A 26,092-nucleotide genomic window follows, 5' to 3' on the forward strand; every position below is an offset into this window, starting at 1 on the left:
TGATCCCGCGGAATATATATATTTTTTCTTTATGGGCGGAGGGGCCAATTAGAACTTCTATTATGGGGCCCCATGATTTCTATGTATGCCCAACCCTCTCTATGACCTTTACATTGGTTTTCTAATGCTTATTTAGGGCAGGGTCATACCTCCATATTTCGAGAACATGCCTTATGTGACCATATTTGTTGCTAAAAGTAATAAGACAAGCAGGAAATAATTTCCTCATTGTTTTTCTACCTCAGTCTAATTGGATTGTATATGGCTTTTTGCAAGAGTTATCGACAATAGACCTAAAATATAGTTCTGCATCTAAGTATAGTACAAAACATTGGAAAAAGGGATATTCAACCCCCCCATCACATTCTATGTGATTATAGGGTGCGTTGCGGATTTCCAGATTTATAATATGAGACCTAGAGTAGAGGTCAACGTAAAGAGGCACCCAAATAAACAAAAGCACTACGATTGTAAGGTATATCCAGTAAATACTTAACGTGTTGTCCTAGTAAAAGAACCTTTTTCACTTTCCTTTGCAGCAAGTCATCTTCTCCAACCAGTGTAGCCTAATTTAAAGTGTTTTTTATTCCTTTATTGGACATTTACCTGGTGACTATCCCCAGCCACAAGAGAACAGCAGATGGATCGTTTAACAAGGGCACCCCCGATCCTCTAAGTGAGAAATGACTTCACCATCTTTGTCTTCCTCCTAAAAGGGAATCTGTCAGCACGGTTTTTGCTACCTCATCTGAGAGCAGCATAACGTAGGCAAACAGAAGCTGAATCCAACGATGTATCACTTAGTTTATTGGGTGCAGGCGTTCTCACACAGAGCTTCTAGATTTAGAATGAAGCAGAGCTGAAAAAGCTAGCCCCGCCTCATCACAACTAACCCCACCCACATCACAGCTAACCCCGCCCACATCAGTAACTGTATGTGCAAACTCCATATACAGTGAGCTGCTTATCACAGGGGGCGTTGCCGGCTAGTTTAGTGATGTTAATTTCTTAGTGATAAATCCTTCACAGTTAGTAAATAATGGCACTAACTTTGACAAGTGACACATCCCTGAATTCTGTGCTTCAGCGTCTGTCTCCAGCTGTATTCAGATTTCATGGCAAAAACCTGCAGACAGATTCCCTACAAATAGGGTCACCTTATTGTGTGCGCTTTCCCCACAGCCCGTTCCACTTTAAATGACAGTTGTGTTTTATTCTCACCTGTGATTTAATATCGCATCTGGTCTTAGCAGACATTCAGGGGACATTACCTTTGTAATATCCTAAGACAGAAGAAAAGAAACAGGGAAAGTAATCTACTATATAATTGTCTAAGGGTCACTTCCGTCTGTCTGTCACGGATATTCATTGGTCGCGGCCTCTGTCTGTCATGGAAATCCAAGTCGCTGATTGGTCGCGGCAAAACAGCCACGGCCAATCAGCGACGGGCACAGTCCGGCGGCAAAATGGCCGCTCCTTACTCCCCGTAGTCAGTGCCCGCTCCATACTCCCCTGCACTCAGCGCTCACACAGGGTTAATGGCAGCAGTAACGGACCGCGTTATGCCACGGGTAACGCACTCCGTAACCGCTGCTATTAACCCTGTGTGACCAACTTTTTACTATTGATGCTGTCTATGCGGCATCAATAGTAAAAAGATCTAATGTTAAAAATAATTAAAAAAATAAAAAATAGTTATATACTCACCGTCCGTCGGCCCCTCGGATCCAGAACCGGCCTTTCCCGCTCCTCGCGACGCTCCGGTGACCACTCCATGCATTGCGGTCTCACGAGATGATGACGTAGCGGTCTCGCGAGACCGCTACGTCATCATCTCGCGAGATCGCAATGCACTCTTGGGACCGGAGCACGCGAGGAGCATCAGTAAACGCTTCGCCTGGATCCGGGGCCAACGGAAGGTGAATATATAACTATTTTTTATTTTAATTCCTTTTTTTAACAGGGATATGATGCCCACATTGCTATATACTGCGTGGGCTTTGCAATATACTACGTGGGCTGTGCAATATACTGCGTGGGCTGTGCGATATACTGCGTGGCTTGTGCGATATACTGCGTGGCCTGTGCAATATACCACATGGGCTGTGCAATATACTACATGGGCTGTGCAATACACTACGTGGGCTGTGCTATATACTGCGTGGGCTGTGCAATATACTACGTGGCCTGTGCGATATACTGCGTGGCCTGTGCAATATACTACATGGGCTGTGCAATATACTACGTGGGCTGTGCAATATACTACGTAGGCTGTGCAATGTACTACGTGGGCTGTGCAATGTACTACGTGGGCTGTGCAACGTACTACGTGGGCTATGTAATATACTGCGAGGGCTGTGCTATATACTACGTGGGCTGTGCTATGTACTACGTGGCCTGTGTCGTACACTACGTGGCCTGTGTCATACACTACATGGCCTGTGTCATACACTACGTGGGCTGTGTTATATACTGCGCGTGTGGGCTGTTATATACTACGTGAGCTGTGTTATATGTTACGTGGGCTGTTATAACTTACGTGGCTGTATTATATGCTATGTGGGCTGTTATACACTCCGTGGGCTGTGCTATATACTACGTGGCTGTGCTATATACTCCGTGGGCTATGTTATATACTACGTGGCTGTGCTATATACTATGTGGCTGTGCAATATACTACGTGGCTGTGCTATATACTCCGTGGGCTGTGCTATATACTCCGTGGGCTGTTATATACTACATGGCCGGCCGCGAACAATCAGCGACAGGCGCAGTCTGGCCGCGAATTGGCTCGGGATTTGAACCACGCTTCGCTAATTGGTCGCGGCCGGCCGAATCCTGTGTATTCAATGTATTATTCTAAAATCTTCATAAACAAACTACATACATATTCTAGAATACCCGATGCGTTAGAATCGGGCTACCATCTAGTATATTATAAAATCCTAAAAGGCTTACATTTTTTGACAGTGAGGCTGATCAATGAGTGGAACAGGCTGCCACTCGAGGTGGTGAGTTCTCCTTCAATGGAAGTCTGAGATGGTTTATTATTGAGCAGGGGGTGGGTGCGAAGACCCTGGAGGTCCCTGCCAACGTTTACATTCTATGATATCTCACTTTTTTCCAAGGGTCTAAAAAGCTGAAGTATAATGGGCCGTCCTATTGCTTCTGATGTGAGCAGACCCCACTAAACCAGAAGGAGGTGACTATTGGGGTTCCTTGCACTGCTGGGTGTCCTTATGCTTCGTACACTCTCACTTACAACAAGGTTGAACGTTTGCAGTTTCTTTAATACTCGTTCCAGTGATGCCACTTGATTGTACAGTTGGAGTAGACTTTCCTGCAGTTGTCTGTTCTCTTCATCTAGGATATCTGCCCTGTAATAAAGACAAATATACTTTATGTATGAACAATCTTTACAGCAAAAAAATACCCTTCCAATCATGTCTGAAGAATAACCGGCCATTAACTTAACGCTCGCCGTACTGAGCACGTCTGGAGAGTTAGAGGGTAAGAGGTGACCGTGCTGCATTTTTGTCAGTGCAACAAATGGATATAGTATGGGCACGTGTGACCCATCAGTACCGGTGGCTTCTATCCAGGCGTGACCATCCTAACGTAACATCGATCTCTACCTGTTCTGCACTGACAGCAGTTTCCACTTGTGATTTCTGTCTGACGCTTCACATTCTGTGATCTTCTGGAGCAAATGTCTCTTCTCCTCATGTAGATTCTCATTGTCGGCTGTGATCCTATTGATCCATTGCTGTTCCTATTGGAAGAAAATGGCAAGAACTCATGATGCAGAGTTGGCATGGTCCATGGGCTCATTCTTCTTTGTTTGCTAATGTTTCAGTGTCTGTAAGAGGGGAAGGCTTTAACAAGTTCACACAACCGTGTAGAAATATAGTGGCACTGGACATCATGTGTAAAATACTCATAGTATTGGGGTCACCATTTAGAAATGTGTGCTATAAGGCTGTTATGGTGTCCCTGGGACTGATTGGGACATAGCGCTCATCTCAGCGCCTCCATTTTTGCAATCAGAGAGGATCTTTAAACCCGAACACTCAGTGATCAAAACTTCTGACTAGTCGCTATGATGTGAAAAGTTTTAGATCAGGATCTTTGCACTTTAACATGTTCCATCACCGTAACTCAGACAATTTTGATTTGCTTTGAAGTCACATGTTAAAGTGCAAAGATCTTGGCATAAAACTTTTCACATCATAGCGACAGGTCAAAAGTTTTAATCAGTGAATGTTTTGATTCTGATTGCTAAAATGAAGGTGCTGAGATGAGCACTGTGCTGAGCCTTAATTGGTCCTCCTCGGAGAGCTGAACAAGCGATGCATAGACTCTGCACCTCGTATGTTCAGCCCTGAGCATTGGCCGGGTCCTTATGGGGCACAGCTCTCAGCCGAGTGCCTGTGCTTTTGTGTTAGGGATTAGTGGGGGTCTCAGCGCCGATAAAAACTATTGCCACATCACGTCAAAAGTTTTGTAGAACAATAGGTACCCTTCAGCCGAAACAAGATCAATGTGGGCTCTCCAGTCAGTTTCCTTTGCACTGTCAAGGTCTGATCCGGCAGACATCTTCTGTACAGTGTAGTACAATGTGATTAAGAAAAATTTCAGTATGTCAGAAGCCTTTTATTACCTTCTCTGCCTGGCTTCGGCTGAAGACCAGCTCCATTTCCAGCTCTTTAATGCGCAGGTCCCTATGGTTCGTTTCACGTAAGTGAGTCTCCTTTGCTTGGCCGAGTTTGGCCTTATATCGAAGCTGCCGTTCATTATATTTCCTGGTAATAATACAAAGGTTAAAGCTTTTACTTACATTTAATACAGAGGATCTAAAGTTAAGGTGATAATATCGCCACATTCGTACAACACAAGAGTTGTAGGAGTTTGGTATTTCTTCTATGGACATCTATGACAGAGAGAGTGGAGCAAGGATCGCTGCCCAACAAAAGCACCTTCCACTGGAGGGAAAGATCAGTGGCTCTCCCCAAAGTACCTGCCATCTTACCTGATATAGTCATCCAGCTGTTTAGATAGTTTATTATATTCCTTGTGTAGCTGCTCCTTTTCTTCTTGTACTTGAGACAGTTCTTCCAAAAGCTTCTGATTATTTTTCTCCAAGTGTGTCCGCTAAAAAACAGGACACAAGAGTGTGACACAAAACTGTGAGGCATAAAGTAATGTCACTTTGGCTACATTCATATGTCCGTCTTTTCTCATCTGCGTCCTGTCCTTTTTTAAAACCCATACTCATGTCCTGACTAATCGGCTGCAGCCGTGAAGTCACGCCGACGACGCTGCACCCAATTGCTGAGCTCAGCAGAAGTGCAATCTACATTGGCTGAGCCCATGGATTGGCTGCAGCGTGGTCGATGTCACGTCAATCAACAAACACCGGGGTTATGGTGGATACTCGGGTGAATAAAAAGCTCAGTAACTACTAAAACCAGTGCATGTCCGATTCTCATCAGTTTGCTCAGATTTGAGCGTATGAGAGTCCATCAAAACTATGAAAAACGGAATACAACTGTTTCTTATCAGGTAATCATCCATTTTTAACTGATTTATTGCTAAGTGTTAATAGCAACAATAGAAGTATTTTTGGTACTTACCTTAAAATCTCTTTCTTGGAGTCTTCATTTGGGGACACAGGTAACTATGGGTGTATGCTGTTGTCACTAGGGGGCTGACACTATGCAAAAAAGAATTAGCTCCTTCTCAGCAGTGTACACCCACCGACTGGTACAAGGCTCGTCAGTTAGTGAAAAAGCAGTAGGAGAAGTAACAATAACAGGCCTGCATCAGCTGAAGCATGGGCATGAACTCTGTGGAACCTCGCAAAAGTGTGCAGAGCACTTGCTCGCTGATTGGTCTGAGGGCGTGGAATGACCAGTAGAAAAAAAGCCCTGTGATAGGCCTGAAAAGCGCGAGGACAGTCGACCAGCCACCGGGGGAGGGAGAGACGATCTCTCTCATTGGAGAAGAAAAACCACATGAGCAGGAAGTTGCGCACTGACTGACTGGGGCGCCGGGGAAAGGGGCGTGCCCAGAGTGAAGGCCCATCGATGCGCCTCTGCCACCTTACAGAGGGACTGTGGGAAGGAGGAGGGACAATTCCTTGAAACATGAGTCCCGACTCTTTCACTTATACGAGGATGGTATCAGGAGCACCCTGATGAGAAAGGGGGTCACTGGGATAAAATGGGTATCCTCCTTCCCGCACTGTCAGGGTCCAAGACGGGCAACTAGCAAGTGACCACCATCTTCCTCTCGGCTTGCTCTGAAGAAAAGGGCTGGGGTGTGAAACAGGAAAGGACCGAACACCTGGAATCGCCCTGAAATACCGTGAAGTGACAGGGGGTAAGGTCCTGCCATGCGCACACGAGCGTGGGCGATGTGGGTGACACCACACTGCTCTCTCGATCGCTCGTGTGCAGGAAAACAGGGTGAGAAATTACACCATTACCCTGTAGGAAAAAAAACTGAAAAAAGGGGAAAGGATTAATAAAACACAACAGGGTGACTTGAAAAGGAAAAGATGGATCTGGGATCAGATCCAGGTCTGCCTCCTTCTGACGCTAAGCTTTAACTAACGAGCTTTGCGCCGGTGGGGTGTACACCGCTGAGGAGCTAATTCCTAGTGACAGAAGCATACACCCATGGTTACTTGTGTTACCCCCAATGAAGCAATAAAGAAAAAAAAGGAGATTTTTGTGTACTCACCGTAAAATCTCTTTCTCTTAGCCTCTAATTGGGGGACACAGGACCATGGGTGATATGCAGCTGTCCACTAGGAGGCGACACTATGCATAATCTGAAAAAGATTAACGGTGGCTCCTCCTCTGCAGTATACACCCCTGGACGGCGTCAGCCTTCTCCAGTTTTGTGCAAAAGCAGTAGGAGGAACGTAACATGAATAACATAGACATTGCCTATAAGAAGGCCACTATGTACGAGCTCAAAGAACAATATGAGAACTCAACAGTAACAACGGCCCGTAAAGGGCAACAGGGTGGGAGCTGGGTCCCCCAATTAGAGGCTAAGAGAAAGAGATTTTATGGTGAGTACACAAAAATCTCCTTTACTCTGTCACCTCATTGGGGGACACAGGACCATGGGACGTCCCAAAGCAGTCCCTGGGTGGGAAGCAATGGATGAATATTGAGCAGACAGGCCCCTATACTTAGGGCACCGCCGCCTGCAGAACACATCTACCCAGGCTTGCGTCCGCTGAGGACTGGGTATGAACCCTGTAGTGTTTAGTAACCGAGTGTGGGCTAGTCCAAGTGGCCGCCTTACACACTTGTTGTGCAGAAGCCTGGTGCCAAATGGCCCAGGAGGCCCCTACCGCCCGTGTAGAGTGTGCCGTAATACCGGCTGGAAGAGGAGAATTCTTAAGGCGGTAGGCCTCTTGTATGGTGGATGTGATCCACCTGGCAAGGGTAGCTATGGAAGCTGGCAGACCCTTGCGGCCGCCTTCCGGAAGAAGGAAAAGAGACTCAGACCTCCGGAAGGACGCAGTCCTAGACACATATATACGCAATGCCCTGACAAGGTCAAGCGTATGCAGAGCCTTCTCCACTCTATGAACCGGAACCAGACAAAGGGAGGGGAGAGAGATTTCCTCATTGAGGTGGAAATTGGACACAACCTTCGGAAGGAAGGATGGGACCGTACGGAGAACTACCTTGTCCTGGTGAAAAGCCAGGAAGGGCCGTCTGCAGGAGATTGCTGTCAGTTCAGACACCCTGAGTAGCGAGGTGATTGCCACCAGGAAAACCACCTCCTGGGATAGAAGGCGGAGCGGGACTTCCTTAAGAGGTTCGAAGGGTGGTTCCTGCAATGCTGTCAGGACCAGGTTGAGGTCCCACGTTTCTAGTGGTCGTCTGTAGTGGGGGAACCAATTGGGAAACCCCCTGAAGGAATGTCCTTACTTGCGGCTTGGTAGCAATGCGCCTTTGAAAGAGCACTGAGAGGGCTGACACCTGGCTCTTAAGCGAGCCCAGGGACAGCCTGGCCTCCAGACCCGATTGGAGAAAACGAAGTAGTTTGGGAAGGGAATAAGGGAATGGGGTCTGGCCACGAGATTCGCACCAGGTAAAGAAAGCTTTCCAGGTACCTCAATAGATCTTGGCAGAAGCTGGCTTCCGTGTCCTGATCATGGTCCCAATAACGTCTGGCGAGAGCCCTGCCTGGGTTAGAACCCAGGTTTCAAGGGCCACGCCATCAAATTGAGGGCCCCTGAGTTCTCGTGGTAGAACGGGCCTTGTGATAGAAGATCCGAGCGGTTGGGGAGGCGCCAGGGGGCATCTGCTGTAAGTTGTACAATGTCGGCGTACAATGTACGTCTGGGCCAGTCCGGTGCGATTAGGATGGTTGGAACTCCCTCTTGCTTGATTTTCCTCACCACTCTGGATATCAGGGGTAGAGGTGGAAAAATGTACAAAAGCTGGAACTGGGTCCAGTCCTGAACCAGAGCGTCTGCTCCGAGCGACCGCGGATCGTGTGTTCTGGCCATGAAGTTCGAGACCTTGGCATTGAAGTGGGATGCCATTAGGTCCACATCTGGGGTCCCCCAGCGATGGCAGATCTGGCGAAAAATTTTGGGATGGAGAGACCATTCTCCCGAATCTATTCCTTGTCGTCTGAGGAAGTCTGCTTCCCAGTTGTCCACACCCGGAATGTGGACCACCAAGAGAACCGAGCCTGTGTCCTTCACCGAGTGGAGTATGCGTGACACTTCTCGCATCGCCTGGGTACTGCGGGTCCCCCCTTTGGTGATTCACATATGCCACAATCGTGGCATTGTCCGATTGTATTCTGATGTGAGAGGCTGCCAGTAAGTGATGGAAGGCCCTCAATGCCAGGAGGATGGCACGAATTTCCAGGATGTTGATGGGCATGGTCGCTTCCACTGGGGACCACTTGCCCTGTGGTGTAGGTGCACTGCACCCCAACCCGTCAGGCTCGCATTGGTGGTCAGAACCTTCCATTGACCTGTGAGAAAGGATTTCCCCTTTGCTAGCAAGGTTGGCTTGAGCAACCAGTGCAGGGACCTCCTGGTTGACGACATTAGCTGGAATTCCCTGTGGAGAGAAAAAGGATTCCTGTCTCAGGACTTGAGAATGGAGAGGCCTGAGGTGAAACTGGGCAAATGGGACCACTTCTATTGCTGCCCCCATCCTGCCGAGGACTCTCATGGCAAACAGGAGAGATCGAGGGGGTTTGCGGAGGAGGGTGCGAACTCCTAGGTGCACTGCACTTGTCAGACGCTCCCCAGGTCCCCCGCCTTTCAGCGTTGCCGGAATATACAGGTATCCTTGCCGGCGTTTGGAACAGCCTCACAGAACAACGCTGGAAGGCGGGGGACCTGTGGAGCGTCTGACAAGCGCAGTGCGCATGCCCAGGAATCCCAGCCCCGCACTGTGCATAATGCATAACACAGTGCGGGGCGGGGATTCAGTAACAGGGTGGCCGCACTGCCCGCACAGGCGCAGAACGGAACCCGGCACCAGCGCTAGGACGGCAAATGCTCTATGCGCCTGCGCAAGGCAGAAGAGCAGAGCGCAGGCGCCGGAATTCACACAATAACAGCGCTGAGGGGGCGGCGACAATCTACACAAGAGATGACTGACGGCAGTTGGGCGCTTCTAAGAGGAGGCTTCAGACCCGCCTCCAGGTACAAAGAGAGGTATTTCAGCCAAATTATAAATACATTTATTGTGGGAATAACAGAAACAAAAACTAAAAGAGCCACCTTGTTAGACTGCAGCATTACTGCTGCACAAGGTGGCTCTTTTAGTTTATAACGGCTGGAGGGGGTGACAGTGGCCCTTTAAACTCTGGGTGGTTAGAGAAAACCTTAGGCGGCTTCAGAGGTCCTTCAAAGGAAATCTTGTGTTCTTTGGCCTCTGGTGGCAGATTGGAAATGTCCAGCACCCGATGGATGGAAGAGATTATGTCCTCGACTAGCGCTGTATTGCTAGGGGGGATTGGGATCAGGGACCCCTTCGTTTCCCTGTCTGAGTCAGAGTCACAGATGCCTTCCGAATCCTGTGTATCACTGAGGCGTCCCCTGCTGGGTGAGCTGGGGAGGAGGCCTTCTCTGGTCGGGGATTGCGGAGATCTGCATTGTCTGCCCCTGGAAGGGGACGGTCTAGATGACCTGGAACAACGGTGTCTCTCCCTAGAACGGGATGACCGTGTGCTATGGGATGACGCAGATGGACTTGACCTATGGGTCCGCTTGCGTCCTGACCTAGACGTGGATGTGCCAGGGTCGTTCTGTTCCTGAGTCAAGCTCTCCCTTTGCTGGGTAACGGTCATAGCCGAGGCATGACTCTGCAGAGCCTGAAGCAAAGTGGAGGTTTGTTATCTATAGACTGCGTCATAGATTGCGACCTCTGAGTGACCCATTCCGGCGTGGCATTAGACACCGAGGCATTGGCAGGGGCTTCTTGGGGCTCTGACGCAGTAGTCTGGATGCAGTCCTGGCAGTGCGTTACGTGCTGCCATTGGGGAGAGTGGTCCTGCAGGCTGTGCAGAGTGCATAATAGCAGTCCTGCCTGGTTCTATTGGACCTTGAGCCCGGCATAGTGCACAGAGTGCAGAAGGGCTGGCTATGCAGAGGACCTTACAGGGGTAGCTATGCAGAGGACCCTATAGGGGAGCCTTATAGGGAATATGGATTCACAGCCGAGTAAAACAACCCAGCTGTAATCTTACCCCACCAGTTTGCCCCTAGGTCCAGCGCCGAAGATCCACAGTCCTGTGCCCTCCGGAGACTGGCTGGCCTGGTCCTACTGACCGGGAGATGCAGGGTTAATCCTTGCTGCAGTAGAAATGGCTGCCGATGAGAAGAGGCAGAGGGAGAAGGGGGCGGAGAGCTGAGAAAAAGGCGGCAAAGCTGTGTAAAAACGCGCCCTTTCTGTCTCTATCCACCCCCACTATGACACTGTAGAGTGTCATATTTGTCATCCGGGGGCAGAGAGGAGGTGGCGGCTTCAGCTAGGCCAAAGCCGGGGCCTAAATTGGATGCCTGATGCCCAGAAAGGCTCCAGGCCGGTGCGGAAGTCCGGGAGGGGGTCGGATCTGAACCGGACCCCCCCGGTTTTGAAGGCAGGATAGCGGTGGGGCTGTAAGCGGAAGGGGGGCCCGGTGAGGGGTCCCCCTGAGGCAGTATAGAGCTGGTGCTGCCGCAGAGACAGAGGCACAGGGAGCCCTGTGTCTGTCTGTGCCATGCCTGCCTGCACTCCCCCCCGGCCCCAACAGGAGCCCGCAGCTGGGCTGGGGTCCCTAGATGCAGGCGCAGTGTGCTGGCCCATTGCTGGGAGCTGCAGAGTGCTGCCTGTACAGGCCCTACCTGAGGCGTCTCAACCTAATACCCCCAGAGGGTGATTAGGGAGGGTGCTGTTGTCACCTTCAGGGGCCTTTATCCTCGCCTCGACCTCAACTCAGAAACCAAAAGGAATTGGGGAAGGAGGGGGGTCTCGACTTCGAACCAGCACCCGAGGGACTGAGGAAGGAGCGACATGGGGAATAGCCATCTCTACTTCAACCGGGCACCCCGTAATAGGGGGCCGAGGAAGGAGCCATGCCGGGAGTCTCACAGGAGACCCACTTTTCTTCATCTGTAATCCGTCGGGAAAAAACGGAGTAGAAAAAAATCTTAAGTGTGCCTCCTATGCGACACTAAGCAAAAACTGGAGAAGGCTGACGCCGTCCAGGGGTGTATACTGCAGAGGAGGAGCCACGGTTAATCTTTTTCAGATTATGCATACTGTCGCCTACTAGTGGACAGCAGCATAACACCCATAGTCCTGTGTCCCCCAATGAGGTGACAGAGTAAAGTTCAGACTTTTTACCCCCTTCTATAAAAATGGAAAAAAATGTTGACATATGCGAGAAAAATGGTTCCAGATGTAAAAACGGAAAGGACTGTGTGAAATGAGCATTACTTGTTTCATATGACTGCCAATTGCATTGCTATCTGTGGGGTGTAATGTGGACAGGCGTATGCCAGTGACCTTAGCGTTTTCTCAAACTTGGTTACATTTGACTTATATGCATATTAGCTTAGATGCAAAGAGAATTCTGAGACTAAGGGCTCCTTCTCACTTGTGCGAGACTCGGATGAGTCTCCCACGGCAATACCCCGGCGCTGCTGCCCGTACAGAGTTGCGGAGTGTGCGGCTGCATGTATTCCTTTGCGGCCGCACGCTCCGATCTGAGTGCCGGCGGCAGAGCCGGGTTTTAACCTGCGAGACTCAGCCGTATTTTACGCAAGTGAAAAGGAGCCCTAACTGGTGGGTCCTGCTAGACCCCCAACTTAAGGTCTAATTTAGTAAGGGGTCTTTCACATTACGTTCATGCACCCATTCAGTGGGTCAGAACTCTCCAGAAAACGGTATTTGGACGTATGCGCCGACGGACCACTGACTATAATGGCGACGGCAGAGTGAATACGTGCCCTGCCGTGCATTTTTTTCAGGCGTATATGCCTAATGGAGACGGACACCCAGATGCAGTGTCCTACGCCCGAGTGTCCACCTCCAGTAGGCATATACACCTGAAAAAGATGCATGGCAGAGAGCGCATTCGCTTTGTCGGCGTCATTATAGTCAATGATCTCATCGGCGCATACGTCCGAATTCTGTTTTGCGGGGGGGATGGAGGGTGGAGTCCCGACAGGGCCAAGGAATGGGTGCCAGAACGCAATGTGAAAGTGCCCTAATAATCCACACAAATTGGATTTTTCATATTTGGTGAGATAAGTGGTGCCAAAGGTGTCGGACATCCACTCATCTCATGGGAAAATCGGCTAATATAATTGTGAAACAAAATGTGCATTGTTGGCTGTAATAATACATAGACTGACCTCCACAGCAGTGGACATTTTCTCATCATCCATATGTTGTCGTAAGGATTCCTGCTGATTGATCTTCAGTTGGAGGATACGATTATTTTGGGTGAGTGAAATTTCTTTGTCGTGAAGGGCTTTAATTTCTAACTGCAATTCCTCCAAATTCTGGTCCAAAATTTTCCTAAACAGAAAGGAGCAGCAGTTATAATAAAGTTAGATCTGTCATTGTCCTGCAGCGCAGACCCCGCTTGTTCTAAAATGAGCTTCCACGCTCTTATGTAAGATGAAATCCACCATTACTAGAGGAGAACTATGAGTGGAATTTAATTCTACTCGATTCTTGCAAAAATCCACATTTGCAAAAAAAAATTTCATTTATTATGGTCTGGGGTCTGCAGAGACCCCACATCCTAATAAGAGACATTAAATTTGTGGTGAATAACTTCTCCGCTAATCGAATTTACTGAGAAAAGCCGTACGAACAGGCAAATTTGAATTTTGTCTGATACGCTAATCTCCAACTATTACCGGTCTCGTACGCATCATTCATTTAATCGGAACCGGTCTGATTCAATACTGTTAGGCCGTGTTCACACGCAGGGGGTCATGCTTCTGTCTTTTGCCACTGTGATGATTCCACATGCAAAACCGCACGCCATTATGATCAGTCACGCAGTTTTGCATATGATACAGCTGTTTCCTTGCAAGATTAGGTGATTGTGCAGAGAAACACCATAGGGGCATAGGGCTGCTGCGGCTAAGCATGCATGACCGCTGCGTGTGAACACCGCCTTATGGTTTGTTACCTTTTCAGCTGTTCATCTTGTAGTTGCACCTTTGCTTTGGCTTCACCATCTCTTGTTTTTTTCAGTTCTTCCTCGAGGTGGCGCCGTTCGGCATTCTGAGTCTCTAGCAGTAATACCTGGTGCTGAGAGGCGCGCAGTTGCTGCTCTACTTCCAACACCTAGGAAATGTGAAAGAAAAATGGAAAATAATCAAAATGCAGCACACGGGGTGAAAAGGTTCCTTTATTGGTAAGATTTTCAGGTTATCTGTACTATCATCAGGTAAATGATCAAAAAGAATAAACTCATCAACTATGTATAGAGGTTTGCGACCATGAAGACCCATCGATTCCACAGATATATAATCATTTTGTAGGGATAAATAAGGTCTGGCCGATTTCTGTGTCTTACCATCCTTTCTGCCTCCATAGCTCGGTACTTCTCATGCTCCAGCTTCTCCTGCCAGCTGCTCAGCACTTTAGCAGTTTGGTTCCTCTTAAGCAACTCCAGCTCCATCTCCTTCATGACGTGCTGTCGCTGCTCAAGATCAACTTCAAGACCGGTGCAAGCTGCAGTCATGGAGGAAAGCTTCTGTTTAACCTGACCGACCTCCGCAGTAAGCTAACGGTGGGTGGAAGAGAATTTATAGGGGATGTCATTAGCAACAGTTATACATATGTGATGATTTTAAGTCGGAGCAATGTCTGCTGGAAGCACATACTAATGCCTAATAATTCATCTTTACAGGGCATCATACACATCTAATATGGAGACATAAACTGGCCGCCCCCAAAGCACAAGACAGTCCTTCATACAGTTCAGGAAGGTCCCCTGTACAATATACCCCATGCGTTTGCATACGGGATGACACAAAAATACAATACTAATTTTCATGCTCCCTATAAATGGCACTTACCTACCAGTATGAGAGGAAACATGATCCCAATGATGAGCTGTAATATACACCTTGATTTTTTAGGGTACGGCTCAGCCTTAAGTGTATGTGACCTGTGCAATCCCACTGTTCCTGTAAAAGTGGGGTACCACAGATGGCCTGGCACTCAAAGCTTGAGATGACCACAACAATTTCTACCAGTGTCTTTGGACATTATATGGCGTTGTTATTGTGTTTCCTTCATTGTATGTTGTTATTTTTGAGCATTGTTTGGTGCCATTTCCTTTGTGTGGCACTGCTACTTGTATACTATGGCAATGTACATTATTTTTGCACTGTAGTATTATGTTGTGCTAGTATATCACGGTTATCCATCATTCTGTACTTATGAGCTGTATACCCTTGCAGCATGTGGCAAGCACAAATGGAAGATACCACACGGGGCATAATCCAATATGGCTGGCACTTTTGCTGTTACACTTTTACCTTTGTGTTCTCCTTCTGAAGAAGAATATGTTGCTTCTTGATATCCAGGTTCTTGTCCCTTTCATATCTCAGCTCTTTCTCAGCCGAGCTGCACACATTTTGTACTCTGTTTAAGTCTTGCCGCAGTTGTCGGATTTCCTCGTATTGTTGCTGAATCAGAGAATCCCCTGACAGAGGCTGAAAAACACAAAGAACCAGTGTGACCATACTATAGGAAGGATCTGGAGGCATCCAGTGCTCTTTGGTCTTGACTATCTTGTTCTTCCTGGTAGTTGGGACCAGAATTTCATCATATGGATGTCAAGTAGATTGCTCAAAAAAAAAATTGAAGAACCTTAGTCCAATGGCCACATTGGTAGTCCATGGCTCCCAGACCTGAGCCCTGTGAGCCTCCTCCTACTTGCTGACAACAACCTTCCGATTAGTAGGCTTAGAGCGATGTCATAATGAAGTCACACCAGGCCTGCTAATCAGAAGTGTCGGTGATGCCGGAAGGTATGAAGAGCGAGGTTCGCAGGGCTATGGCCTGCCGGTCATGGACTAATGACGTGGCTGCTGGGCCAGGATCCTCTGAATCTTTCTGATCAGCTATAATTACAATGTTTGTTCTTCAATGTCCGTGACAACTCACAAAAAGCTCAATGTTGTCACCTACCGGCCTTACATACTATCGCCTGGCAGTGGTCGGAACATATCTGGGCATATACCTTTAGTTTGCATTTTAGTATGCCGTGTAATGACCCCAGCTGTTCCATCTACTTCAGCAATGGCGGCATCTGAAGTGTCCATCTTGTCACAATTACAAATGTACCAGCGAGATCAAATCTAAAGAGTTGGGACTCCATTACCTCTGTTCCATTTGCCACGTTTGGTGGTTTGGACACTTGATCCTCTAATTTGGAAACTTGCTGCTTAAGTCGTGAATTGTCCTCTCTTCTGGACTGCAGATCTTGCCGGGCGGTCGTCACCTCCTGTCTGAGCTGCAGGTTCTCTTCTCGCAGGCTCCTGACTTCCTCCATCTCCTCGTGGAACTGTCTTTGGAGAATTTCGCACTTCTTCTTGTGCTCAGAGAGCGTGGAACTGTAAAAAATGAAGACACTGAATAAATGTAAGGAAAGAACAGTCGCCCAATTCATTCATCCGACATCATTCAATTCTGTGGAGTGTCTAGGGTCACAAAAAGCACAAATTCTCCGGATAAAAGTACAAAGCCGGCTAACTTCATTTCTCCTAATTCCACCATAAATATGTCCGCCAGGATCAGTGTATATTTCTGTTTGGGGAGAGGGGTGTTTGCTCCAATCTAGTCTCCTCTATCAGCAACAGGAATAGCACAGGGCATATTAAGATCCAACCCCGATCCTCATTTCTCCTAATATCAGGGGAGAGTTTGAACACCCCCATACACATTAGAGAACTCCAGCTGTTGGAAAACTACAACTCCCAAGAGGTGTAGCCACGATGGGGGTTGTAGTTACACAACACCTGGAGTTCTCTGGGTTCTGATCTCTGCATTAAATAATTGTCTGGACTCAACTTTAGAGTTAGAAAATCTACGTTTTGGAATTTTGTGGAGGACACGCGGCTGTTTTAACATCACCTGTATGGTATTCTGGTGACTGTTCCTCCATATCTGCAACTGAAGGCCAAAAGCCACCAAAATAATAATTTTTTTTTCTGTATTGCTAAAAGACCCCCTCTATAAAAGTAATGCTCCTCCTGTGAAGTTTTACCCTAGTGACGTCCAGCCGCCCGCTGAGCTGTTCATAGTGTTGGACTGCAAAGGCCACAAGCACAGAGTAGAGAAATCTCAGCTAATATATTCATATATACACATAATCACCTCGCAGCTTCTCTCTCCATTTCCAGAGTCTTGATCTTGTCCTGTAATTGCTGACACGCCTGCTTCATGTCACCCGAGGATTTCTGGTCATTTTTCTGCATCTGCAACTTTTTACACTGATCTTGAAGTTCTGCTACCTAAGAGACAGATAATACACAGTCAGTGCCGTGGTTATACAGACCAGTAACAACTGGGCAGAGCCCCATGAAAGGGCTGGGTGATAACAATATATATCTATAGACCTCAGTCCAGAGCCTCTGATCTAGCAAAATCAGATCTCATACTTTGCATTGATGAGAGGCAACATCCCAAACGTTGTGTCTGCAAATTGTTATTCTTGTCTGGCTTTTATCCTGAGGATCGCTGCTCCCAATAGGTGGTGCTAAAGTTCTTGTCCTCTTCTTCTCTGAAGTGGCAATTTGCATATTTAATTTCTCAAAGGAGAATGCATGGCTTATTAGTCTCCTCACGCTGACATGCCAGGCCTGGCTTGTGACTCTCCAAAAGGAGAAACATTACCCCTTAGACCCTTGTCAGAAGCCTCTCACCCATCCAAATCAGATCTCGTATTTTGCACTGATGAGGAGCAACACCCCAAAACACCGTGTCTGTAAATAGGTGGCGCTAGAGTTCAAGTCCTCTTCCTCTCTGAAGAGGCAATTTGCATACTGAACAGAACATTTAAAAGATGAGTCTAGTGTCCACTTGTGTGCCAGTATGGATACGCCTAATTGACCCAAAGTCCTGCATCCCACATTTGCAGAGAAGAGGCGTCTTGGTGAAGTATGTCACTCTTTATTCACTATGGGAAATGTGGAAAGAACCAAGTACATTCACAAGAGTGTTTCTGGATTTGCCAGAGAGACAATGGAGAGTGACCGTGCACGTGTAGCCACCTCTCCTCTACACACTACGTCACAAGATTTCAATGCAAATGTATGGGAGCTAGTAAGAAGCATTAAGTTGTAAGCTCCGGCTCAATTAGCAAACACTGGAGAAATCTGGCAGTCACAACCTGCAGGAAACTGACCGGAGTGGTGACGATAGAAGGGGAAGATGGCGGCTGCTAAGTATGAGACTAGGGAAGGGATCTTACAGTAAAAGCACCACTCCAGCAGTAATTTTTAAAAAAACCACTGGAATGGTGCAGTAACTGGTGATTTCCCAGTATAATAGGTGCAGGAAAGTCACACTCACCTTATTGTCTAGAAGATGTTTCTCTTTTCCCAGTTTCTCATTTTCCACTTGTAAATTGTGATTTTCTTGTTCTTTGCTCTTCCTATTCTTGTTCACTTCCTTCAGCTTTATTTTCAAAACCTCCAGCTCCTAATCAATGAAAATGGACAAAAATCCTGCATTATAATCATTTTCTCTCAAACGTGGAAGTTACGCCTTATTAGTATTAGGCGACGTTCACATGTTCAGTATTTGGTCAGTATTTTACCTCAGTATTTATAAGCCACAATCGGGAGTGGGTGATAAATACAGAAGTGGTGCATATGTTTCTATTATACTTTTCCTCTGATTGTTCCTCTCCTGGTTTTGGCTTATAAATACTGAGGTAAAATACTGACCAAATACTCAACATGTGCACATGGCCTAATACTTAAAGTTTCAAAAATCATATCCTTGAGGCCATATGTTCACACACTCAGTATTTGGTCAGTTTTTTGCCTCAGAATTTGTAAGCCAAGACCAGGAGTGGGTGATAAATACAGAAGTGGTGACGAGTTTCTATTATACTTTTTCCTCTGATTGTTCCACTCTTGGTTTTGGCTTATAAATACTGAGGTAAATTACTGAAGGTGTGAACGTGGTCTAATCCTGAGTTAGTAGCGGTGACGTCACTGAGAAGAGGAGAAGACCGGCGCTGGACACCGGAGAGAGCGGCGGTAGGCGAGTATATTAACACACTCACACTACATTACATACATATGCACATTTAATGAATACAAACACTTCCTGGGTGTGCTTCTTCAAAGGGGTGGACCACTACTATTTTATATATGGCCTATTCTTAGGATTGGACATCAATATCTGATCGATGGAAGTCTGACACCCGACACCCCTGCCGATCAGCTGTTAATGCCGCCGGCGGAAATTATTGGGTGCTGCCGGAACACAACGGCGCCATCATTTCTATAGTGGCCACGGCCGGGCACTGCTGATCCCCTATTTAAATGAATAAAGAGTGAATCTGTTATACCCGGTCGCAGCCTCTATATTTATTGACTGCTGTGTTCATTCAGTAACAGCTGATTAGCGGGGGTGTTGGGTGTCGCACCCCCCACTAATCGGTTATTGATGTCACATCCTTTATCAGCATCAGGACTCACAACCAACAATGCACAGAGGAATCTGATAACACTCAGGCCTTGGACAATGCTCGGCACCCAACACCCTGATTGTATCTAGACCTGCACAGGATCCATATTGTGCAATTACAGAGAACAGCAAATGTTGGCAGGACATAAGTGTCAGCGCGTGCTAATATACCTGCAGTCACGTCTCATCCTGCCCCGTACATGTCCTCCAGTGTGATAGTAAAGATTACGTATCATTAGGTGTGGTAAGGACAGTTTCTCTGTTTTATCACCACTTTCATCACCTTGTGTGGTAGAGGCCGGCTCCAGCACTGAGGGCTTATGAGCCAAGATGGCTGCAGGGATTTGGCAAATACTCAATAACCGAAACTGCAGAATGGTTAAAGGTAAATAATATCCAGCGTCAGGGCTGGCAAAGGGTCTACGGGCGCACGCACATGTCAATATCCGTCGTATGTGTGAGCACACCGACATTTTGTTTTTTTTCAGCCTTTTTCAATGTCAGGTTTTTCTTCGGTCATTGATGGTCCACATAAAAAAATGGAAATATGCTGATCTGATTGCGGATCAAAATCCCTCATTCAAGTTAATGGATCAGTAAAAAAAAATGTCACAATGGGGACATCTGAGTTCTTTTAGGGTGGGAGGAAAACAGATGATATGCAGATGGCAAAAATGGAAACACGGATGAAAAACATGTATCACAAGCTAATGAAAAAGCTGACGTGTGAATTCAGCCTGAAGATGATTCCTCAGCTTCTACCTATCTATTACATACTGTTAGGATTCTCAATATTACACTCCCCTCAAGTTTTGTACTGTTCCCGGAAAAACCCTTTAATAACTGAAAAGCCCCTTTAATGACCTAGGAAGGACCACAGGCAGGGCCGGCTCCAGGTTTTTGAGGGCCCCGGGCGAAAGAGTCTCAGTGGGCCCCCCCCCCTTTAAAATATATCACGATTCATGATGCCCAGATACAGCGGAGAAATATAGGTATAGTACAATGCCAGATTTCACTTCTTACATGAGTGATAGCTATTGTAAATTCTGCAGTGTATATATACAGGGGAGAGGTACTGTGCAGTGTATATATACAGGAGGAGTGGTACTGTGCAGTGTATATATACACAGGAGGAGAGGTACTGTGCAGTGTATATATACAGGGGAGAGGTACTGTGCAGTGTATATATACAGGAGGAGCGGTACTGTGCAGTGTATATATACAGGGGAGAGGTACTGTACAGTGTATATATACAGGAGGAGAGGTACTGTGCGGTGTATATATACAGGAGGAGTGGTACTGTGCAGTGTATATATACAGGACAGGAGGAGTGGTACTGTGCGGTGTATATATAGAGGGGAGTGGTACTGTGCAGTGTATATATACAGGAGGAGTGGTACTGTGCAGTGTATATATACAGGAGGAGTGGTACTGTGCGGTGTATATATACAGGAGGAGTGGTACTGTGCAGTGTCTATATACAGGACAGGAGGAGTGGTACTGTGCGGTGTATATATACAGGAGGAGTGGTACTGTGCAGTGTATATATACAGGACAGGAGAAGTGGTACTGTGCAGTGTATATATACAGGACAGGAGAAGTGGTACTGTGCAGTGTATATATACAGGACAGGAGAAGTGGTACTGTGCAGTGTCTATATACAGGACAGGAGTGATACTGTGCAGTGTATATATACAGGAGGAGTGGTGCTATGCAGTGTATATATACAGGAGGAGTGGTACTGTGCAGTGTATATATACAGGAGGAGTGGTACTGTACAGTGTATATATACAGGAGGAGTGGTGCTATGCAGTGTATATATACAGGAGGAGTGGTACTGTGCAGTGTATATATACAGGAGGAGTGGTACTGTACAGTGTATATATACAGGAGGAGTGGTGCTATGCAGTGTATATATACAGGAGGAGTGGTACTGTACAGTGTATATATACAGGAGGAGAGGTACTGTGCAGTGTATATATACAGGACAGGAGGAGTGGTACTGTGCAGTGTATATATACAGGACAGGAGATATGGTAATGTGCAGTGTATATATACAGGACAGGAGGAGTGGTAATGTGCAGTGTATATATACAGGACAGGAGGAGTGGTACTGTGCAGTGTATATATACAGGAGAAGTGGTACTGTGCAGTGTATATATACAGGACAGGAGTGGTACTGTACAGTGTATATATACAGGGGAGTGGTACTGTGCAGTGTATATACTTCAACAGCCGCCCAGCCCAGGCCCCCAGCACCTGTCCTGTATATATATTATATACACTGTATCTATACAGGCTGTGCTGGGGGCCTGGGCTGGGAGGCTGCTGTAGTATATATATATCAGCTGCAGCCGCCCAGCCCATGGCCGCCCCAGGTCACCCAGTCCCAGACTGTCAGAACATACAGCGATATAGCATTGCACTCACTCAGGTGCTGGTAGGAGCTCGGTCTCCTTGATAAGTTCAGCAGTGCACACAGTCAGGAGATACAGAGCAGGAGAACTCTCCGCCCACAATGTCACGCTGGCTGTGTCCTTAATTAACCCCTATGTGTGCCTGGCCCTGCACTGACAGTGAGAAGATGCTTGTGCCAGCGCAAATTGAAAGGGTAGAAAGGGTTAAAGCAGCCAGATGGCTCTATGACTGTGTGAGTGGGCCCCCCTGTCTCGTCAGGGCCCCGGCAATTGCCCGGCTAGGCCGGGTGTTGACGCCGGCCCTGAACAGGTTTACCTGCACATGTCTGATGCCAGAGCAGATTAAGGGCATGTGCACACCACATCTTTTTCAGGTAGATTCAGCCTAGAAACCCCTGACAAAGTGCTGCAAAAAATAAAATAGTGCACAGCAATGTCAAAACAACTTTGCTGTGCACACATTCAGTCTTTTGTTCATTCTTTTAACTGCTTCATTGTATGGAAACTGTGAAGCAGTTGTAACAAGTAACATATTCATTCTTCTCGTGGCTTTTTTTGGAAGCAACCCGCTCTACATGATCGAGGCAATGAGAAGAATATGCGGCAAAACTGCCAGCGAAGCCACTTCTGGAAAAAAGACGGCAGCTTTTTCCTTAGGCCGGTTTACCTAGGAAAACCTTGGCATTGTGTTTAAATACCTCAGTGCTGTTCCAACTAAAAAGGTTGTGCCATTGTGATGTATGAGAATATTGAAGTATATATTTAAACTAGTAATCACTTAATGGAAATAAAGATATGTAATAAAAGGTCTTCAAAAAGAGAAAACAAAACAGACTGTAATAACTGTAAGTAATAATAACTTATTTAATGTATAATACTAAAGGGTTTTCCATTCTTGAGGTTAAAGTCTGCAGTCACTCTATGTGATTGCTGCCTTCTTAATCCACACATCACATGCATTGTGAAGTGTTTCTGGTGGTCACAATATTTGCATACTTCTGGCCACATTCCGACTAGACATGAACAGCCTCGCTTAATTCACTTGTATTGAGTGATGCCGTTCTTGTCTAGTTGGTATGTGACCGAATGTATGCAAATTGCAAACAAATGGTCACGTGACCATCAGCTCCCAGCACCAGAAGATCCTCACAGCGTGCAGCAGACTTTAACCTCAAGCCTAGGCAACCATGTCACTTCACTGTGGGGCGACACATGCATTACATCGCAGGGGCCCAGTAATCAGAGGCAGCGCTGGGAATGAAGTTCGCAGTGCTATGTCCTGGTGGTGACAGACTGCCAGCGTGGGCCACAGTCCTGTAAATGTCTTTGCTGAGCTCTATTATATCTCTCTCAGTCTATTTTATTTAAATATAATTTTATATATATATATATATATATATATATATATATATATATATATATATATATATATATATTTTTAAATGTAGTTTCTGTTACATAACAGTACGCCACATGTAGCAACGTCAAAAATAAATAGTGAAATTATAACTGCAGAAATGGAGAAAGGCAAAAAGGAATTAAATGTAGCTAGTCATTTCGAGCCAAACAGGTCAAATATCTGAGGGGTTAAAGACACTCAGACTGTATCGTTATTTGTAGGTGCAGCATGCCCATTATGATTTGTGCCCATGTGCTTGGAAGTACCAATATACTCTGCTGTACACCTATATACCTGCTGTACGCCTATATACTTGCTGTATGCCTATTCAATCTGCGATATGCCTATATACTCTGCTGTATGCCTATATAATCTGCTGTATGCTTATATACTCTGCTGTACGCCTATATAATCTGCAGTACGCCTATATTATCAGTGGTACTCCTATATAATCTGTGATACACCTATATACCTGCTGGACGCCTATATTCTCTGCTGTACACCTATATACTCTGTGGTACGCCTATATACTCTGCTGTACGCCTATATACTCTGCTGGACACCTATATACTCTGCTGTACGCTTATATACTCTGCTGGACGCCTATATACTCTGCTGTACCCCTATATATTCTGATGTACGCCTATATACCTGTTGTATGCCTATATACCTGCTGTACCCCTATACACTCTGCTGTACCCCTATGTTCTCTGCTGTGCCCCTATATACTCTGCTGTACCCCTATGTTCTCTGCTGTACCCCTATGTTCTCTGCTGTGCCCCTATATACTCTGCTGTACCCCTATGTTCTCTGCTGTACCCCTATATATTCTGCTGTACCCCTATGTTCTCTGCTGTACCCCTCTATACTCTGCTGTACCCCTCTATACTCTGCTGTACCCCTCTATACTCTGCTGTAGCCCTATATACTCTCCTGTACCCTATATACTCTGCTGTACCCCTATGTTCTCTGCTGTGCCCCTATATACTCTGCTGTACCCCTATATACCTGTTGTACCCCTATATACTCTGCTATACCCCTATATACTTTGCTGTACCCCTATGTTCCCTCCTGTGCCCCTATATACTCTGCTGTACCCCTATATCCTCTGCTGTACCCCTATATACTCGCTGTACCCCTATATATTCTGCTGTACCCCTATATACCCCCTATATACCTGCTGTACCCCTATATACTCGCTGTACCCCTATATACTCGCTGTACCCCTATATACTCTGCTGTACCCCTATATACTCTGCTATACCCCTAAGTTCTCTGCTGTACCCCTATATACCTGCTGTACCCCTATATACTCGCTGTACCCCTATATACTCGCTGTACCCCTATATACTCGCTGTACCCCTATATATTCTGCTGTACCCCTATATACCCCCTATATACCTGCTGTACCCCTATATACTCGCTGTACCCCTATATACTCTGCTGTACCCCTATATACTCTGCTATACCCCTAAGTTCTCTGCTGTACCCCTATATACCTGCTGTACCCCTATATACCTGCTGTACCCCTATATACTCTGCTGTACCCCTATATACTCGCTGTACCCCTATATACTCTGCTATACCCCTAAGTTCTCTGCTGTACCCCTATATACCTGCTGTACCCCTATATACCTGCTGTACCCCTATATACTCTGCTGTACCCCTATATACTCGCTGTACCCCTATATACCTGCTGGACGTCTGACAGCCTTAGGTCCGCGCTCTCCTTCTGCGCTGACGCGAGCATCTCCTCTCTGATTTCCCGCTGCTCCGCCATTTCGGTTAGCTCTGCTTCCAGGTTCATAATCTACTGACACAAAACAGATGATTCAGAAAAATACAATTAAGTAATTAAAATGTATCTGTAAACACTTTTGAGACTTACCGTGAGATATAAAACATGATTACATTTTCTGTGACCACTTACTGCCAGAAATAAAGAGTTAACAGAGAGGTGATGGGCCCGGAGCAGCGGAGCGTCCCCTCAGGAGAGGCTGCTGTCGCTGCAGTGCGCAGAATGTCACAAGTTTCTCAGCACTTTAGTGTTTGTGGTATCCAAGCAACGGCATTCCGGTCACCAGTCCCCCACAATCAGAAACAATCAGCGCTTCTTCTCCACCAGGATCAATGGCAGCAGGCGGCGCCATCTAGTGGATGTGCTCCGCATTGGGCTGACTCCAGGACAGCGCGCATTGCTTAGGGCCTGAGTACATTTAATTATTGCATACTAGTTGCAAAAATATACCAGTCGCTAATGAACAATAAGGTTGTGACACTTAAAGGGGTGGTCCCTTTAAAACAAGATATCCGCAGTATAGGTGATAACATGCTGATCAGTGGGAATGCGACCGCTGAGACCTGCACTGACTGGCAGAACGGGGTGCAAAATGGAAAAATGCCCAAGTACTGCTCCATTCATCCTCTATTGGGCTGATGGAAAAAGCCGAGTGCAGAGCAGCCCCATAGGGAATGAATGGAGCGCAGGTGCACTGTAGACAGATCAGTGCTGGTTCCAGTGGTCGGACCCCCACTGATCCACAAGTTATTCCCTATCCTGGGAATAGAATAACCCCTTTAATTTCAGGCATAACTTTTATTTCTTAGTAGCCTTACGTTTTCACTTAGCGAATAAGAAGGTGGATTTTCTGGCACAGATTTGTGGATTGAAAATGTGCAGAAAAAAGATTATGATATCATAATGATGTACACTGACTGATTGTCAATATGATATAAACTATGACAATATATATTAATAAAGTTTATGGTTAAAGAAAAATATATATATGCAGCTTATTACAAAATTAGCAAAATGGATGAGATTTAAAGGGGTTGTCCACTACGTTCATATTGATCACCTAACTTTAGGATAGATGAAGATCAGGTCAAAACCCAGCACCCCCACGATCAGCTGTTATCACCTTCATCAGGGCTGGATGAAAACAGTGAACACAGCGGGTACAGCACAGCTCTGTACACTGTGTAGTGGCCCCTGCAGAGCGCCGCAGATCAGCGCATGTTCTTTTCAATAGGATCTGATCTGCAGCACTCGGGAAAGG

The 26,092-nt window shown here is 46.6% G+C and overlaps 1 protein-coding gene across 3 annotated transcripts in view; it reads right to left on the bottom strand.

Moving 5' to 3' along the window:
- The window catches only part of CCDC30 (coiled-coil domain containing 30), a 58,735-nt gene that overhangs the window by 1,211 nt on the left and 31,432 nt on the right, over positions 1 to 26,092 (bottom strand). For 2 of the 3 annotated variants that reach the window (XM_077250212.1, XM_077250213.1), the window contains 13 exons: positions 24,727 to 24,843; positions 18,090 to 18,218; positions 16,893 to 17,029; positions 15,898 to 16,129; positions 15,050 to 15,226; positions 14,080 to 14,289; positions 13,690 to 13,847; positions 12,899 to 13,064; positions 5,030 to 5,151; positions 4,661 to 4,802; positions 3,636 to 3,772; positions 3,263 to 3,377; positions 1,222 to 1,283 (listed from right to left, as the gene is read on the bottom strand). In XM_077250212.1, coding sequence (XP_077106327.1) covers positions 1,222 to 1,283; positions 3,263 to 3,377; positions 3,636 to 3,772; positions 4,661 to 4,802; positions 5,030 to 5,151; positions 12,899 to 13,064; positions 13,690 to 13,847; positions 14,080 to 14,289; positions 15,050 to 15,226; positions 15,898 to 16,129; positions 16,893 to 17,029; positions 18,090 to 18,218; positions 24,727 to 24,843 — 1,904 coding nt within the window. The remainder of the gene's footprint in view (positions 1 to 1,221; positions 1,284 to 3,262; positions 3,378 to 3,635; positions 3,773 to 4,660; positions 4,803 to 5,029; positions 5,152 to 12,898; positions 13,065 to 13,689; positions 13,848 to 14,079; positions 14,290 to 15,049; positions 15,227 to 15,897; positions 16,130 to 16,892; positions 17,030 to 18,089; positions 18,219 to 24,726; positions 24,844 to 26,092) is intronic. The other variant, XM_077250214.1, reaches the window with a different exon arrangement.

This window comes from Ranitomeya variabilis, chromosome 4, assembly GCF_051348905.1.
Source record: "Ranitomeya variabilis isolate aRanVar5 chromosome 4, aRanVar5.hap1, whole genome shotgun sequence".
In the NCBI taxonomy this organism is placed as follows: domain Eukaryota; kingdom Metazoa; phylum Chordata; class Amphibia; order Anura; family Dendrobatidae; genus Ranitomeya; species Ranitomeya variabilis.